The sequence below is a fragment of the Mustela erminea genome, chromosome 1 (assembly GCF_009829155.1).
Source record: "Mustela erminea isolate mMusErm1 chromosome 1, mMusErm1.Pri, whole genome shotgun sequence".
Taxonomy (NCBI): Eukaryota; Metazoa; Chordata; class Mammalia; order Carnivora; family Mustelidae; genus Mustela; species Mustela erminea.
Window position 1 is genome coordinate 100,897,501 of NC_045614.1, and position 13,933 is coordinate 100,911,433.

Here is a 13,933-nt window from a genome sequence, read left to right on the forward strand (position 1 = left end):
AGAAAAGAACAAAATCAGAATGACTCAAAGTACTTCTGGAATGGTGCTGTTTCCAGAGTACTTAATCAGAAGCCTCACAAAGCTTTTCTGTCAGTAAATGCTATGGGTTTCATTTCCCAGGATTCTGTACAAAGCCAGAGGGAGGCATTTTCCTCAGAAAGTAATCGCACAAAAATTGCATCATGGTCATTTAATAGAGTAATGACTTTGCTTAGATTTTGACATTTCTTTAAAAGTTTTGTGCACTTCAAAAAGAACCCCAGCTATTCACATAAACACTGAAACTACTTGCTTTGCTTGTTCTCTCATGATTCATTACATTTAATTGTTGAGATGGTGAGGACCTAGATGTGGCTATGGAAGAGCCAATATGGGAAGGGTGTCGTGACCTCTCATGCTTTCACTTAAACTCATCCTACTTGAAGTAGATGAAATGATATGGATCAGAGTTATGTAATCTACCATCTTCATAAACTTTACATCAAAAAGCAGATTTTAATATTGCTACATGGCCTTCAACAATCACATTGAGATGGTAGTGAATATCTTACTCAAGGTTGTGAATTGATTTGCCCAGCACAAGATAGTTTTCTAAGTTTTAGTTTTTTCTATTAAAAAATAAAATCATACAGAGTCATTATCTGCCAACTAGAAGCACGGTGGAATCTGAGGCAGTTGCCTTCAAATGCTGACCTATGGACCAAATGCAATAGAATTACCCAGGGAGCTCTTCTGGTCAATGCAGAGGCTCAGATCCAAACCCCGAGAGGGTAGTGCCCAGCCAGGTGTAGGGATCACCCACTAGGGTTTTCCAGGAGTGTTCCTTGAGACAGAGTCTGATACTGCCCCCAGAACTTGCAAAGAAGTTTGGGAGACGTTGCACACTGTATCTACTGTGGACACTTCTCATGTTCCTCGTCATTGTATAGGTCTTTGGAAGCCTGCAGTAAAGAGACCAGTTCGGCCCAGCACTTCCCAAACGTAAATGACTGTGACCTTGGAATCTAATTTTTGTAGCACTCAATCAAGATTTCCCAGGATGTATTCTAGGGGAAGATTTTCCAACAGGGGCTCCCCTAGGGGAAAGCTCCCTAGGAATGAGTCTCCACAAATGGGGAAAAGTGCAATATGTATGTTTATTGGGGTATGAGTTTGTTAATATTGGGAAGCGTGGGTCTTAAAGAACCCCTGTTTATGTAGTGTCTACTATATGCTAGGCACTGGGGTGGGCTCTTTACCCACATGGACTTATTAAATCCTCACAACAACCCCAGGAGGTTGTTATTCAAAGATGAGGGAAATGCAGCCTTGGAAGAGCCCCCTCACAGCTCTAAGAGGGAACTCTGGTTCTTTAACTTCTGCTTGGCTGTGGGAGGAAAGGACAGTGAGGCACAGGATCGGTAGAAGGTGGGCTAATGGCCATTGCTGCTAAAAACCTTCATTTTCCAGAAAGACATTCATTACAGAAATAATATTCTATCCATTTAATTCATTTTATAGTGCTTTCATTTCTTGAAAATGGTCAAACTGAGCATCCTCTCATAGGGTTTTGATAGCTACTATCAAGGAAGTCATGGTATTGCTCTATTTAGACTGCCAAGATTCTAAAGAAAATTCCTAGCACTGTCTTCAGCAGCTAGATAATGATCAGTTCTATCGGGATAATTACCACCATTTGTTTAAAATTAACCTTAAACAACCAGGCCACTGACCTTGGGTCATAAGTTAAGGAAAGAAGAAAACGTTCCCTGAATTGTCTCCTGTATGGAATGTCATGATCTGGCTATTTTATCATTTCTTTGACCAGCCCAAAGTAGAAGAGCGTAAATACCATGGGAGTCAGAGCTGAGGGGACTGGAGTGAGATCCTGAGATGGGGAAGCAGAGGTCTTTCACAAACTGAGGTGGTTCATCCCAACTGCCAGGCCCTTTAGGTTCTTCCATTTCTCCCTTCTGTCTCATCTTCCAGGGCCTCTCTCCTGGGTCCTTCCTTCTTTAAAGTCTTTCATTTTCTTTCACCAATCGTTGTCTTAGAATAGCCCATCAGATTTTCTCCCCTAGGGGTGCCTGGGTGGCTCAGTGGGTTAAGCCTCTGCCTTGGCTCAGGTCGTGATCTCAGGGTCCTGGGATCGAGCCCCGCATCAGGCTCTCTGCTCAGCGGGGGGCCTGCTTCGCCCCGCCCCGCCTGTCTCTCTGCCTACTTGTGATCTCTTTCTCTCTTTGTCTAATAAATAAATAAAATCTTAAAAAAAAAAAAAGATTTTCTCCCCAATCACCAAGTCATTCCAGTCCCCGCCCCAGGCCCTATTCAGTCCATCATGGCATGTATTGTCTTCACTGAGATTTAAATTGAGTGACCATATAAACACCTTCTGGAAAACTACTCCTGAAGATGTTATATATTATATTACTTAGTGTTCCTCATGGAGAAGGACCACATAATAAATATCTCTTAGAATTCAGTGATGAGGTGATATGGTGGAGAACCAGATTGCTTCTCCTAAAAAAGAAAAAAAAAAGGGATTTTTATTTATTTATTTATTTGAGAGAAAGCACAAGCAGGAAGGAGGGGCAGAGGGAAAGGGAGAAGTGGCTCCCTGCTGAGCAGGGAGCCCATTGTGGGGCTCACTCCCAGGACCCTGAGGTTACAACCTGAGCCAAAGGCAGTCCCCTAACTGACTGAGCCACCCAGGTGCTCCTAGACTGCTTCTCTTACAGCAAAAACAGGATATTTCCTTTTTGGCCTGATAAAAAAATTTGATCCTCAATTACAGCATTACATAATTTTTCTCCTATTTTTTATTGTAGAAGTCCTATTAAATACATGTATGTCAGTTCTTCTAAAAGTAGTGGGAAATAGCATACCTCATTGATTTTCGAGCACTGCATATTTGTGTTTTGAAAGCCCAAATTGCATTATAATTACTTCCATTCCATGATTTAAATCAGGATGGTCTAAAATTCACATGTGAGGGGAAGGTTGATTTCACTAAATGGGTACTGCTAGGAATCCCCCAAAATTTTTAAGTGACTTTTTCTTATTACAACAGCAATGCCCATTTATTACAGAAAAATCTGCATCGCAGGTGGACAAAAAATTATATCTCTGTGATCCCACCTATCATTAACATTGTAGCCTTCCACATAGGACTAAAACTAAAAACAACAGTTTCCTATGTCATTGACGGGGGGGGGGGGGGGGGGGGGAACATAAGTAACACTTAAGCAGAACCCATAACTAACTGTAATTATAAGATACTCCCAGAATGCTTAGATGATTGGAGCCATGCAGAGCAAGTCAAATCAATAAAATTTGTTTTTCCCAAAGATAGAAGTAAGTAGTGCAATGATTTAGAACTACTTTGTATCTTTTAATTTTTGGAATTATTTCAAAAATCAAACCTAAATTTAAAAATATAGATTGAGAAGTCCAACCCACCACTATCTTTATCTACCCTGTGCCTTTCCTTGGTTTCCTATGGTAATGACCTTTTTTTTAAACCACCATATCTAAGTATGATTGGCATGTGAAAAGCTGTACATATTTAATGTACAACTTGATAAGTTTAGGGATGAGCATGCACCCATGGAATTATTGCCATCTTCAAGGCCATGGACATATCACCTCCCAAAGGAAACTTTTAAATCATTATCATTATTTTCAGTCTAATTCAGTATATTCAATATTCAACTCAATATTGAATTCAATATATTTATTATTAATAATAATTATATTATTATTATTAAAGAACACCTAATGTAACATTTCGCCTGTAAGCAAACTTTAAGTGTACAACACAGTATTGTTAGCTGTAGGTACTATGATGCTGTATAGTGGATCTCACGACTTATCTTTCCTAACTGACATTATACTGTTCAACCATTAGTTTCTTGGGGTGGAAATAAGAATACATATTCCCTAGTTAGATAAAAGGTGGCCATATTATATACATTCTTCCACATCGTGCAGTTTTTCACTTAATAGCCTGCCCTGGGGATCTTTCTTATGAAAACATAGAAAGCCTTGTCATTTTTTTTTTATAGCTGTGTAATATCCAGTTCTGTGGATGCACGGGTTACTTTGTCACCTACAGACCACCTGTTATTGTTACTATTGCGAGCAGTACCACCATGGATGCGCATGTTTATGTCATCCTGTATATATGTAAATTAAAATATATAGGAAATTTTCCAGGGTTAAAGTTAAAGAAACACAAGATAGATACATTTTTTAAATTTTGGTAGATATTGTCACATTGCATTTTGTAAAGATTACATCTTCCATTTCCATCAGTACATTCCGCCCCCACCCAGCATCATAATTACTTTTTATTTTAAAACTTCTGTGCGATTGTTAAAAAGCAAATTCTATTCCAGTGATGCTGGCTCTTTAGAGCTTGAATTCTCTAAGCTCAAACCAGTTGCTTAACATATTTGAAGTTGGTTTAGTCAACCCTTCATTATTTCTTCACAAAGATAGAAGCCAAGGGCATGGATATCCACCATGGCAGATGATTCCATAGTAATTCAATTCAGTTTTCAACTATATTATGACTTTTCCCCATTGAATTTTCTTTCCTGATGGTGTCTGCATTTGGAAACACTAACTCAGAATTTTTGCACAGAGTAGCTGCCAGAAGAAGAAGGTTAAGAATTGGAAAGAAGTTTGCAGGATTCAAAATGTTTCCACTTCATCTCTGGGATCATAGATGATATTTATTTCATTCTTTTTGATGTCTATCTATATATTTTATATATATATATATATATATATATGTACTCTATATATTTTTATATATATTTTAACTGTTACAATGTGTTCAGATTACTTGTATAAAAATAGATTCATAGTTGCAGTTAAAATGAAAGCCCCAACACAAGTATAATATTTAATTGCTTTTCAGCTCGAGAAGTAGAAATCCCTAAGGGAAACAATACAATTTGAAGTAGCACTAATTAATCAGTTAATATAAATTATAATGAAATCAGTTCTGATCTATTTAAAACCACTCCTCACCATGTGTCACTTAGAGAGTGGAAAAGCCATGTGTAGATAATGCAGAGTGTATGGCCTCAGTATCATCCTCTGGCTAGGAGGGAGGCAGAATGCAGAGATGTCTCTGATCCAGTCTTTTTCTCCCCTTGCAGCATCTTCCTCAAAGAGCTGGAGAAGTACGAGCAGCTGCCTGAGGATGTGGGACACTGCTTTGTTACCTGGGTAACTGACTTGAAATCCTTCTTCTCCCACTGTACCATTCTTCCCAGGAGTGCAGACGGTGTTGGATGGCATCACTGCTCGGTGCCTGAGCTGAGGATTGGTGTCACTGACATTCTAACATGGGACCAGGGACTCTGGAGAAAGGGCAGAAGTAGATCTGAGAGAAGCAGTCCATCCCATTTCCCTCCTTGGCAGAAGTCCTTAGACATTGTGTCCACACTCTACATAAAGTTCTTCGAGAACTTTCTAAAATTTGAGACATCGGGAGAGTGGAAAAACATCACCACTTGATAGACACACTACTCCCGTTCTATGTACTGGTTTTGTTCTGTTTGTTTTTGCAGGGTAAGGATTGGGAAATTAGACCTTTAGGAAACCACCAAACAATTGGTTACATAGTCTTCCTTAATAGGGAAGAAAAGATTCCATGGGTATTCATCCCAGTTCTGACCTACAAAATTTGTATCTGATCCTTTTCTTTCCTGGTGCTATTGTTGTGGACCAAGTAAATGGCCTGAATGTACCAAGTTCTGATTATATAAATGGAAATCTTAGTCTGCATTAGCATCTCAGATTCATGGTAGGAGTACAGACATCTCCAGGGAGGTCTGCCTATGATACTACATGCAGCTCGATGTAGAACTCCTTCCCAGGGTCAGGAGTTCTAGCTAATAATTATCTCATCAAAATTTCCACTCAAAATGGGCTACTTTTCAAAATGTCTTCATGATATAGAGTTGATGCTCTCAACAGCCTATGCAGTAGGCTGGGCTGTGGTTATGCTGTGTATTTTATAGGGGAAAACAATTCAGCTGACCTAGAAGGTTGACTAGTCCACTGGCATGTAGTAAATACCACAAACAGTCCCCCAACTTGGGACCTGGCTTGTTTGTTTGTGTGTTTGTTTTTTTACCATAAAACATTAACATTTTCTTCCTGGCATATTCTTAAGGAGCCATGGACTACCATCTTATTTGTGTTAATACACTTTTCTACCTCTAAATACGTGGGCCCATGCACAGTTCATATTAATGATGATAAACAAATAATTTATGATCCCTTGCAGAGCCAATGTAGAGAAAAAACAAGTGAAGGGTTTTGGGGTGTCTGTTTGTTTGTTTACAAATTGTTTCATACAGATTTTGGATCTGCCTAACAATCAACCGTAAGTATGATTTATGAGCATGTCTTAGGGATGATAAATGCCTCCACGTAGTATATAAACCCTAAAATTGGTTTCAGAAAACCTTTGATGATTGCATAAAGTATGCACATTTTGCCAAGAATTATCCCAAGGTGATTTTCATAAGTCTCATAATCTTCACATAAGAGGGTAGAAGTTGTTTCAGTGTATTAAAAACCAATGGTTATGACCAAGAAGCCCGAAATCAGCTGGCCTGGGCTCTGCCACTTTCTAGCTGTGGGAATCTGAAGTTACTTAACCACAGTTTTCACATCTGTAAAATGGGGATGATAATAATAGAGTTCACCGCACAGGGTTCTCAGGAGGACCAGATAAGTTAATATATATGAAAAGCACTTGGCAAAGTGCTGGCATGAATGAGACCTGCGATAACACGTAGCTGGGCTGCTTTCTCAGAAGAGGACATCCCAAGTGTTCTGTGGGCACCAACACTGACAGCATTTCACAAATGGGAAAGGTACTTGGTGGCTAAAATACACATACCTTTCCTGGGAGTAAGGACATGTAGCACTAACCCAGAGGGTCCTAAGAAAAACAAAAAATGAATTTTTACCAAGCTCAAGGTTCTTGGCTTGCAGTAACAATCTGGTTAGAACTCATTGTTCAGGCCCTTCCCCAAAGGGTCACATTGCTTTCCTTTCCCTGGACCATTGGTTTTGGCATGGCCTACCAACCTACCCCAACGGAGAACTTTGGAATACAAGCACATCTACTGCTGAGGGCACCCTTTGTTTGCATTCTTTGGTTTTTGTTTTTAGAGCAAATGTTGTCAGTTTTTCCAGAGGGGAAGCACAATTGTAGGTAATCCAAAAAAAGGATAATGTCTACATAAATTCCATCCAATTTCAAAATAAGTTACGTGAATTGGTTTTTCTGATTCTTTCTAGCGCAGATTAGGATTAAAACAAGCTCACTTTCAGCAAGCTTTCTCCACCTGCAGGTAGGAGAGAAGCACTCCAAAGCTTCTGAGGGGGAACATGGGCCTGCTAAGCCCAGAACATTTGCCACAGGTAATCCTGTGCAACACAACATCTGAGGGCTTTCACCGCACAACTCCTGCTGGGCCCTTTGCACCCAGTCAACAGAAGGGAGCAAGGGATGGATGCTTATCTATGATTGCCTTTGTTCTTTTTAGGCAGACAAATTTCAGATGTACGTCACCTACTGTAAAAACAAGCCTGATTCCAACCAGCTGATCCTGGAGCACGCAGGCACCTTCTTTGATGTAAGCCATAGTTTTCCATTCTTGAGCCGTGGATGAACAGGTGGAAATGCTTCTCTACTTTGGGAAAATGGGTTTTTGTCCTTTATTGCTCATTGTTTCTTGGCCACCCAAACCTCTATCTCATGGATAAAGCATGGAGACAAACAAAAGCAGTGTTTGTCTTTTGTTTTACTCTACCCCATCTCAAGAGCTGGGGTTTTAGACAAGGCACATTTGCCCTCCATGCCTCGACACCAAACTGAGCTAGCCATAAATCCCATGTGTAGAGGAGACCAACGATGGCACAGGAGTTAAGATGTTTTGCTTCAGCTTCATGCGAAGCTCCCTCAAATGCAGGGGTTCTCAAAGTGTGGTCCCCAGACCAGCCACATCAACGTCACCTGAGAACTGGTTAGAAATGCCTGTTTTGGACCCTCCCTGCACCCAGGTCTGTCAAATAGAACCTCCACCCCTAAACCCCAGCAATCTGAGTGTTAAGAAGCCGTCCAGGGACCAGTGCCCACTCAAGTGTGAGAGGTGCTACTCCAGTGTGATTGTCTCAACCTTGACTACACATTCGGATTACCTGGGGAACCTTGAAAAATGCTGACTCCTGGATCCTACCCCTGTGATTAGGATATGATTGGCTTGGATTTGGCCTGGACTTTGAGAGTTTTAAAAGCTTCCAGGTGAGAGTAAGCAAATCCAGGGCTGAGCACTTGTGCTATAATGGAAGCCAAGAGAAGTGGGCGCCAATGGGCCTTGTCTCATCCCTCGCTTCAGAATGAGGGTCCAGGGCTGTTTGTGAATGATGCTCTAAGTCTCCATAGTGCTGGTCTCCGGAGGGTGACCTGTCAGCTCCAAGGTAAACAGAATCAAATGGGCTGATGCAGGATACAAGGGAAGAATAAGGAGAAGAAATGAGGGGAGACAAGAAAGTTCAGGGAGAGACTGTAACAGTGACACCCATTACGCTAGTCCTCTCAGAAACGACAGCACGAAATTCAGAACTTTTTCATGTTTTTCGGTCTTCCTGCCTCCCTGCTTTCATTTTTCCCATAAATATTGGAGTATTTCCAGTAGGGAAGATGGTGTTCTGGGCATCTTGGGAAATACAGACATTTAAATGTCATTCCCATAGTCAAGTCTACAAAATAAACCTCTGGGCATCTTTCTAGCCTCGTGCTGCCATAACGGAAATGATTCCACAAGTGTCTTATTGCTCCTTGAAAGAATGACCCTTGAATGGGAGAAAGCCAGACAGGGAAAAAGCATACATGACTTTTTAAAATGAAGTGTTAATAGAGAAATGGTCCTGAGCATCCCAATTTGAAATTTTGTTGCGGTTAGATTTGATCCAAAAAAAAAAAGGAAAATTCAAGAAAAGTACTTCTTTAGCTTGGTATCAGAATTTATTGGGTATCATATTGGATGTTATATTACCACTGTTATCTTTGTCAACAATGTGTTTTTCTTAAGATGCTATTCACCAACAGAATCCAGAAGGGTCTCTGTGAAGTTTTAAATGTTCTGTGTCCTGTCTTCCACTTAGCGTTTTTCTGAACATACATGCCCTGTGTTCTGAGCATTCCTCAGACTCTTCTGCTTCCTCACCTTTGTTCGCAGTGCTCTCTGTATCTTATGTGAGTGCGTGCGCGCGCGCACACACACACACACACACACACAGTGTCACTCTTCAGAATTATTTCTATCCTTTAAAGGTCAAATGTTTCCTGCATGAATCCTTCCCTTTCTCTATGCCTGTGTTATACTTTGTATCTGTCTTATAGCATTGGTAACAATTTGCCTTTTGGCAGGTTCACAGTGTACCCTTCCATTACACACACCTCCTTCCACCTGTGGGCCCCTTGAGGTTGGCTGATGATTTGCCTGGCTCCTTTTGTACACATCATAGTATATGGTGCTCATCTGTATTTTCCTTTAGTCCTATATTCATCATACCCCTGTTTCTAGCCAATTTCTAGATTTTGACTAGTAAGTTAGATATACCCCCAAATTTTGCACCCTATCTCCCTCCCTCCCTCCCCCATTTCTAATGTAGTGACTGATGAGACACTGGAAACCAGAAAAGACAGTCCATGAGGTAGGAGTCCCTAGAGCTTAGCATAGGGAGGTGAGAAGGGAGAGCAGTAAACTCTCCTGATTGTTCCCAGAGCTTTCCAGAATGCATAATATTTGTAACTTTTCCCCCTCTCTGTTGGAAAGGGTTCCCTAAACTCTACACATAGAAAATATCTGCTCTAGACCCTTATTCTATAAAAGAGACAAGCCTTTCGTTACACTGTCTTTTAGTATCCATTATTGTAAACAGTCCGCAGAAAACTGAAGCTCTAGAAAGGGACACACATTCCCATGATCCAGAATTTTCTACCTCAGATGTGAGAGCTGGGAGGCCATAACGCTTGATGCTGTGGTGACCAGTGAGCATGGTTGGGCTGCCCCAGCCACCAGAGGCAAGACCTTCATCACTGCCCCACATGCAGCCTTACCAGGGCTGGCAGAGAGGGAGGGTCAGCCCAGTAAGTTACTGCCTGTGCTGTCTTGCCAGATTCCCCAGGTGAACTCACAGTGTTCCTTGGCCCAGAGAGTAGGGCTGCCCGATGGATCGCCCATCATCCATGGACAAGTCCTGCTTTAACTGCACACCTCTGGGAAAGAGGCAGATAAGTGAGAAAGTTGCTACTTTCTGGGATAGTTGGCAGGAATGCGACCATTGTTGTAATTCCCTCCTCCATGGCCACATAGCAAGTCCTATCTTGGGGGTCTTTAAAGTGCTTCCTGTATTCCTCCCAGTGCTTTGTTCTCACTGATCCTAGCTCAGGACAAGCCCATGTTACACACCTAGAGGGACAGATAGAGCTGTAGCTATCAATTATACGTGTATTTAAAGTGAACAAGTTTACGGTTTTCGTATATTCACAGATAGGACCAACCATCTCCACAGTCAATTGTAGGGCATTTCCATCACCTCAGAAAGCAACCCCACACCCTTTAGTGTCATCCCCACTTCATCCTCCCCCCATTCCTTAGCCCAAAAAAACCAATGATCTATTTTCTTTTTTAATTATTATTTTTAAATTAATGTATAGTGTATTATTTGCCCCAGGGGTACAGGTCTGTGAATCAGGCTTACACATTTCACAGCACTCACCATAGCACATACCTTCCCCAAGGTCCATAGCCCAGCCACCCTATTCCACCCCCCAACATCCCCCAGCAACCCTCAGTTTGTTTTGTGAGATTAAGAGTCTCTTACAGTTTGTCTCCCTCCCAGGTCCCATCTTGTTTCATTTTTTCATTCCCTACCCTCCACAACACTCTGCCCTCAAATTCCTCATATCAGAGAGATCATATGATAATTGTCTTTCTCTGATTGAGTTATTTCGCTTAGCATGATACTGTCTAGTTCCATCCATGTCCTTGCAAATGGCGAGATTTGGGGGGTTTGATGGCTGCATAGTATTCCATTGTATATATGGACCACATCTTCTTTATCCATTCATCTGTTGATGGACATCTAGGTTCTTTCCATAGTTTGGCTATTGTGGACATTGCTGCTACAAACATTCAGGTGCACATGCCCCTTCAGATCACTACATTTGTATCTTTAGTGTAAATACCCAGTAGTGAAGTTGCTGGGCCACACAGTAGCTCTATTTTCAACTTTGTGAGGAACCTCCATACAGTTTTCCAGAGTGGCTGCACCAGCTTGCATTCCCACCAACAGTGTAGGAGGGTTCCCCTTTCTCCATATCCTCGCCAACATCTGTCGTTTCCTGACTTGTTCGTTTTAGCCATTTTGACTGGTGTGAGGTGGTCTCTCATTGTGGTTTTGATTCGTATTTCTATCTCTATAGGTCTACCTGTTCCAGACATTGCATAGAAATGGAATTATGTAATATGTGTTCTTTTGTGACTTTTTTCACTTAGCATAATGCTTTCAGGGCTCATGTGTGTTACAGTGTGTATCAGCACTGCGTTCCTTTTTATGGCCCAGTAATACCCCATTGTGTAGGTGTGTGTATCCCATCATATATTTCCATTCATCAATTGATGGACATTTGGGTTGTATTCCCTTTTTCATTATTATCAGTAACACTGCTATACACATCATACGTAAGTTTTTATAAGGTGATATGTTTTCATTTCTTGGGTATATCACTAGGAGTAGAATTGCTAGATCACGTGGCAACTCCATGTTTGCATCCTAGGGATTGTTCAGTAACCTCCTCACTACTCCCTCTGCCTCTATACCCCCACCTCCACGCCTGCTATGAGGCTTATATGACCCCCTCTGAAAGAGTGCTTTCACCGTGTTTTTCTTCTATTTAAGATCTACAATACTTTACCATTGAGAAGCTCACCACCAAAATCCTGATTTTTTTTTCATCTAGCTCAGTGCCATCAATGACCTAAATATACTTTGTTTATCTAACTGTATTTTTCATTTTTTTCTGGTCTCTAGGTGTGCATGCTCTGTACCATTCTGCATGGTCCCCATTATCACTAAATCCACAGTGATTCTTTCCTGTGGACTTTTAAAATATGTTTTCTGTTTGTAGAATGTCATTTATCCAGCTTTGCACTTCCCCTTCCCTCCCCCCAACCCCCAGCTATCTTTTGAACCTCAGGGGAAGACTTTATCTCTCCTGAGCCATCTGCCACTCTTGGACTAGCCATTCCTCTCTGTGCATCTCCTTTGTTGCTATTTTTTATGTGCATGGGTGTTCGCAGCCACCTGGGGTATAAGGCCATTGAGGCAGGGAACCACGTGGGCCCTTCGCTGCCCTTCACAGTGCCTACACCTTGGGGAGTGGGAGGTCATTTTGGAGGCAAGATGGAAAATGGACTAAAAAGAGGCTAGAGGCCCAAACTGCAGCTGGAGTCATGGCCGTAGCCTGGGCACAAATGGTGTGGAGAGGAAAGACTTGTCACCAGGGATAACACAAGTTAAAACAACTAACAGGGATTCCACTGTCTCTGGCCTGGTGTGGGGGCAGTGAGGGGGGACTGAGGAATGAGGGAGGTATCATGGGTCACAATAAGAAAGTTGCAGGGAATGCAGAGGTCACTCCATGCTGGGGTGGTTTAAGGTGGAGAGGAAGAGGGTGGAAAGGAGATCTGCCCTCGAGCTATTGTAAGGAGATAAAGACTCAGGAGCCATGGACGTAGACCTCCAAGCCCCGCTCTCTGCCTACCCTTGTTCTCATCGTCCTGCTGTCCCCCTGTGAGTGCCTCCGCTCTGGGTTTATTCCCCTTAATTCCGCCCCACTCTGTTTATTATTGCTCTCCTGACTTCCTTTTGCCACTGTTATCCTTCCCCATGTCTTCTTCATCTCCATTTCTCTCACACAAATCTGCTTTCTCTCCCCTTTTGCCATTTCTCCTTTCCACTATTCATGCATTCATCTGGGTCTCTCTTGTTTCTCTCCCCATCAAAGAACAGTTCCTCATAATTGTCTACCCTTTTTTTTCTTTCTTCTCACCTTGCCTACTTCCTCCCCAAACACACACACACACACTCACACACACACACACACACACACACACACACACGTGCACACACCCACCCCTCTGTGTGTAATGGCGCCCATTGTCACCCCTGCAGGAGATACAGCAGCGGCATGGTCTGGCCAACTCCATCTCTTCTTACCTAATCAAGCCTGTCCAGAGGATCACCAAGTACCAACTGCTCCTGAAGGTACCTGCCCTCCCCTCTATGTCACCCCCTCCCACACTACCAACCGGGTCCGGGGAGGCCCATCTTTGCCAAAGGATGGGACAGCTTCCCTCTCAAGACCTCGCCTCCACCTAGAGCAAAACTTCAGAGATGAAATCCACTGGCTTTGCTGCCTCCCAGACTGCATAAACTATCCCAGGAAATTCTGGGTGCTAATTTGATGGGGAACAGAGGAGACATGAGAACAGGAATAAGTCGTGACTCTTTCCACACCTGCCTACCACTGCACAACTTGGAGCAGTTGTCACCAGGGGCACTGGCTGACACGTGGAGCCTCACTTGGCTGCCCGGGCAGATTCCTCCTAGTGGCCCCTGCTTCTGATAGGATCAGGAAGTCAAGGTCTTCAGGGCAGTGCCAGTCTACATAGGCAATAGAGGCCCAGGATGGCACCTACCATTGCCTTAATCTCTGTCAAGACTATGAGGTTTCTAAGAGAAAACCCTCAAACAGTGCAGATTAAAACACAATGGCGGGCTACCTGGGTGGCTCAGTGGGTTAAGCCTCTGCCTTCAGCTCAGGTCATGATCTCAGGATCCTGGGATCGAG

At 42.5% G+C, this 13,933-nt stretch overlaps 1 protein-coding gene across 21 annotated transcripts in view; it reads left to right on the forward strand.

The window, feature by feature from the left end:
- The window catches only part of KALRN (kalirin RhoGEF kinase), a 659,050-nt gene that overhangs the window by 421,148 nt on the left and 223,969 nt on the right, over positions 1-13,933 (forward strand). For all 21 annotated transcript variants that reach the window (XM_032335453.1, XM_032335509.1, XM_032335462.1 and 18 more), the window contains exons 26-28: positions 5,148-5,217; positions 7,557-7,646; positions 13,255-13,347. In XM_032335453.1, coding sequence (XP_032191344.1) covers positions 5,148-5,217; positions 7,557-7,646; positions 13,255-13,347 — 253 coding nt within the window. The remainder of the gene's footprint in view (positions 1-5,147; positions 5,218-7,556; positions 7,647-13,254; positions 13,348-13,933) is intronic.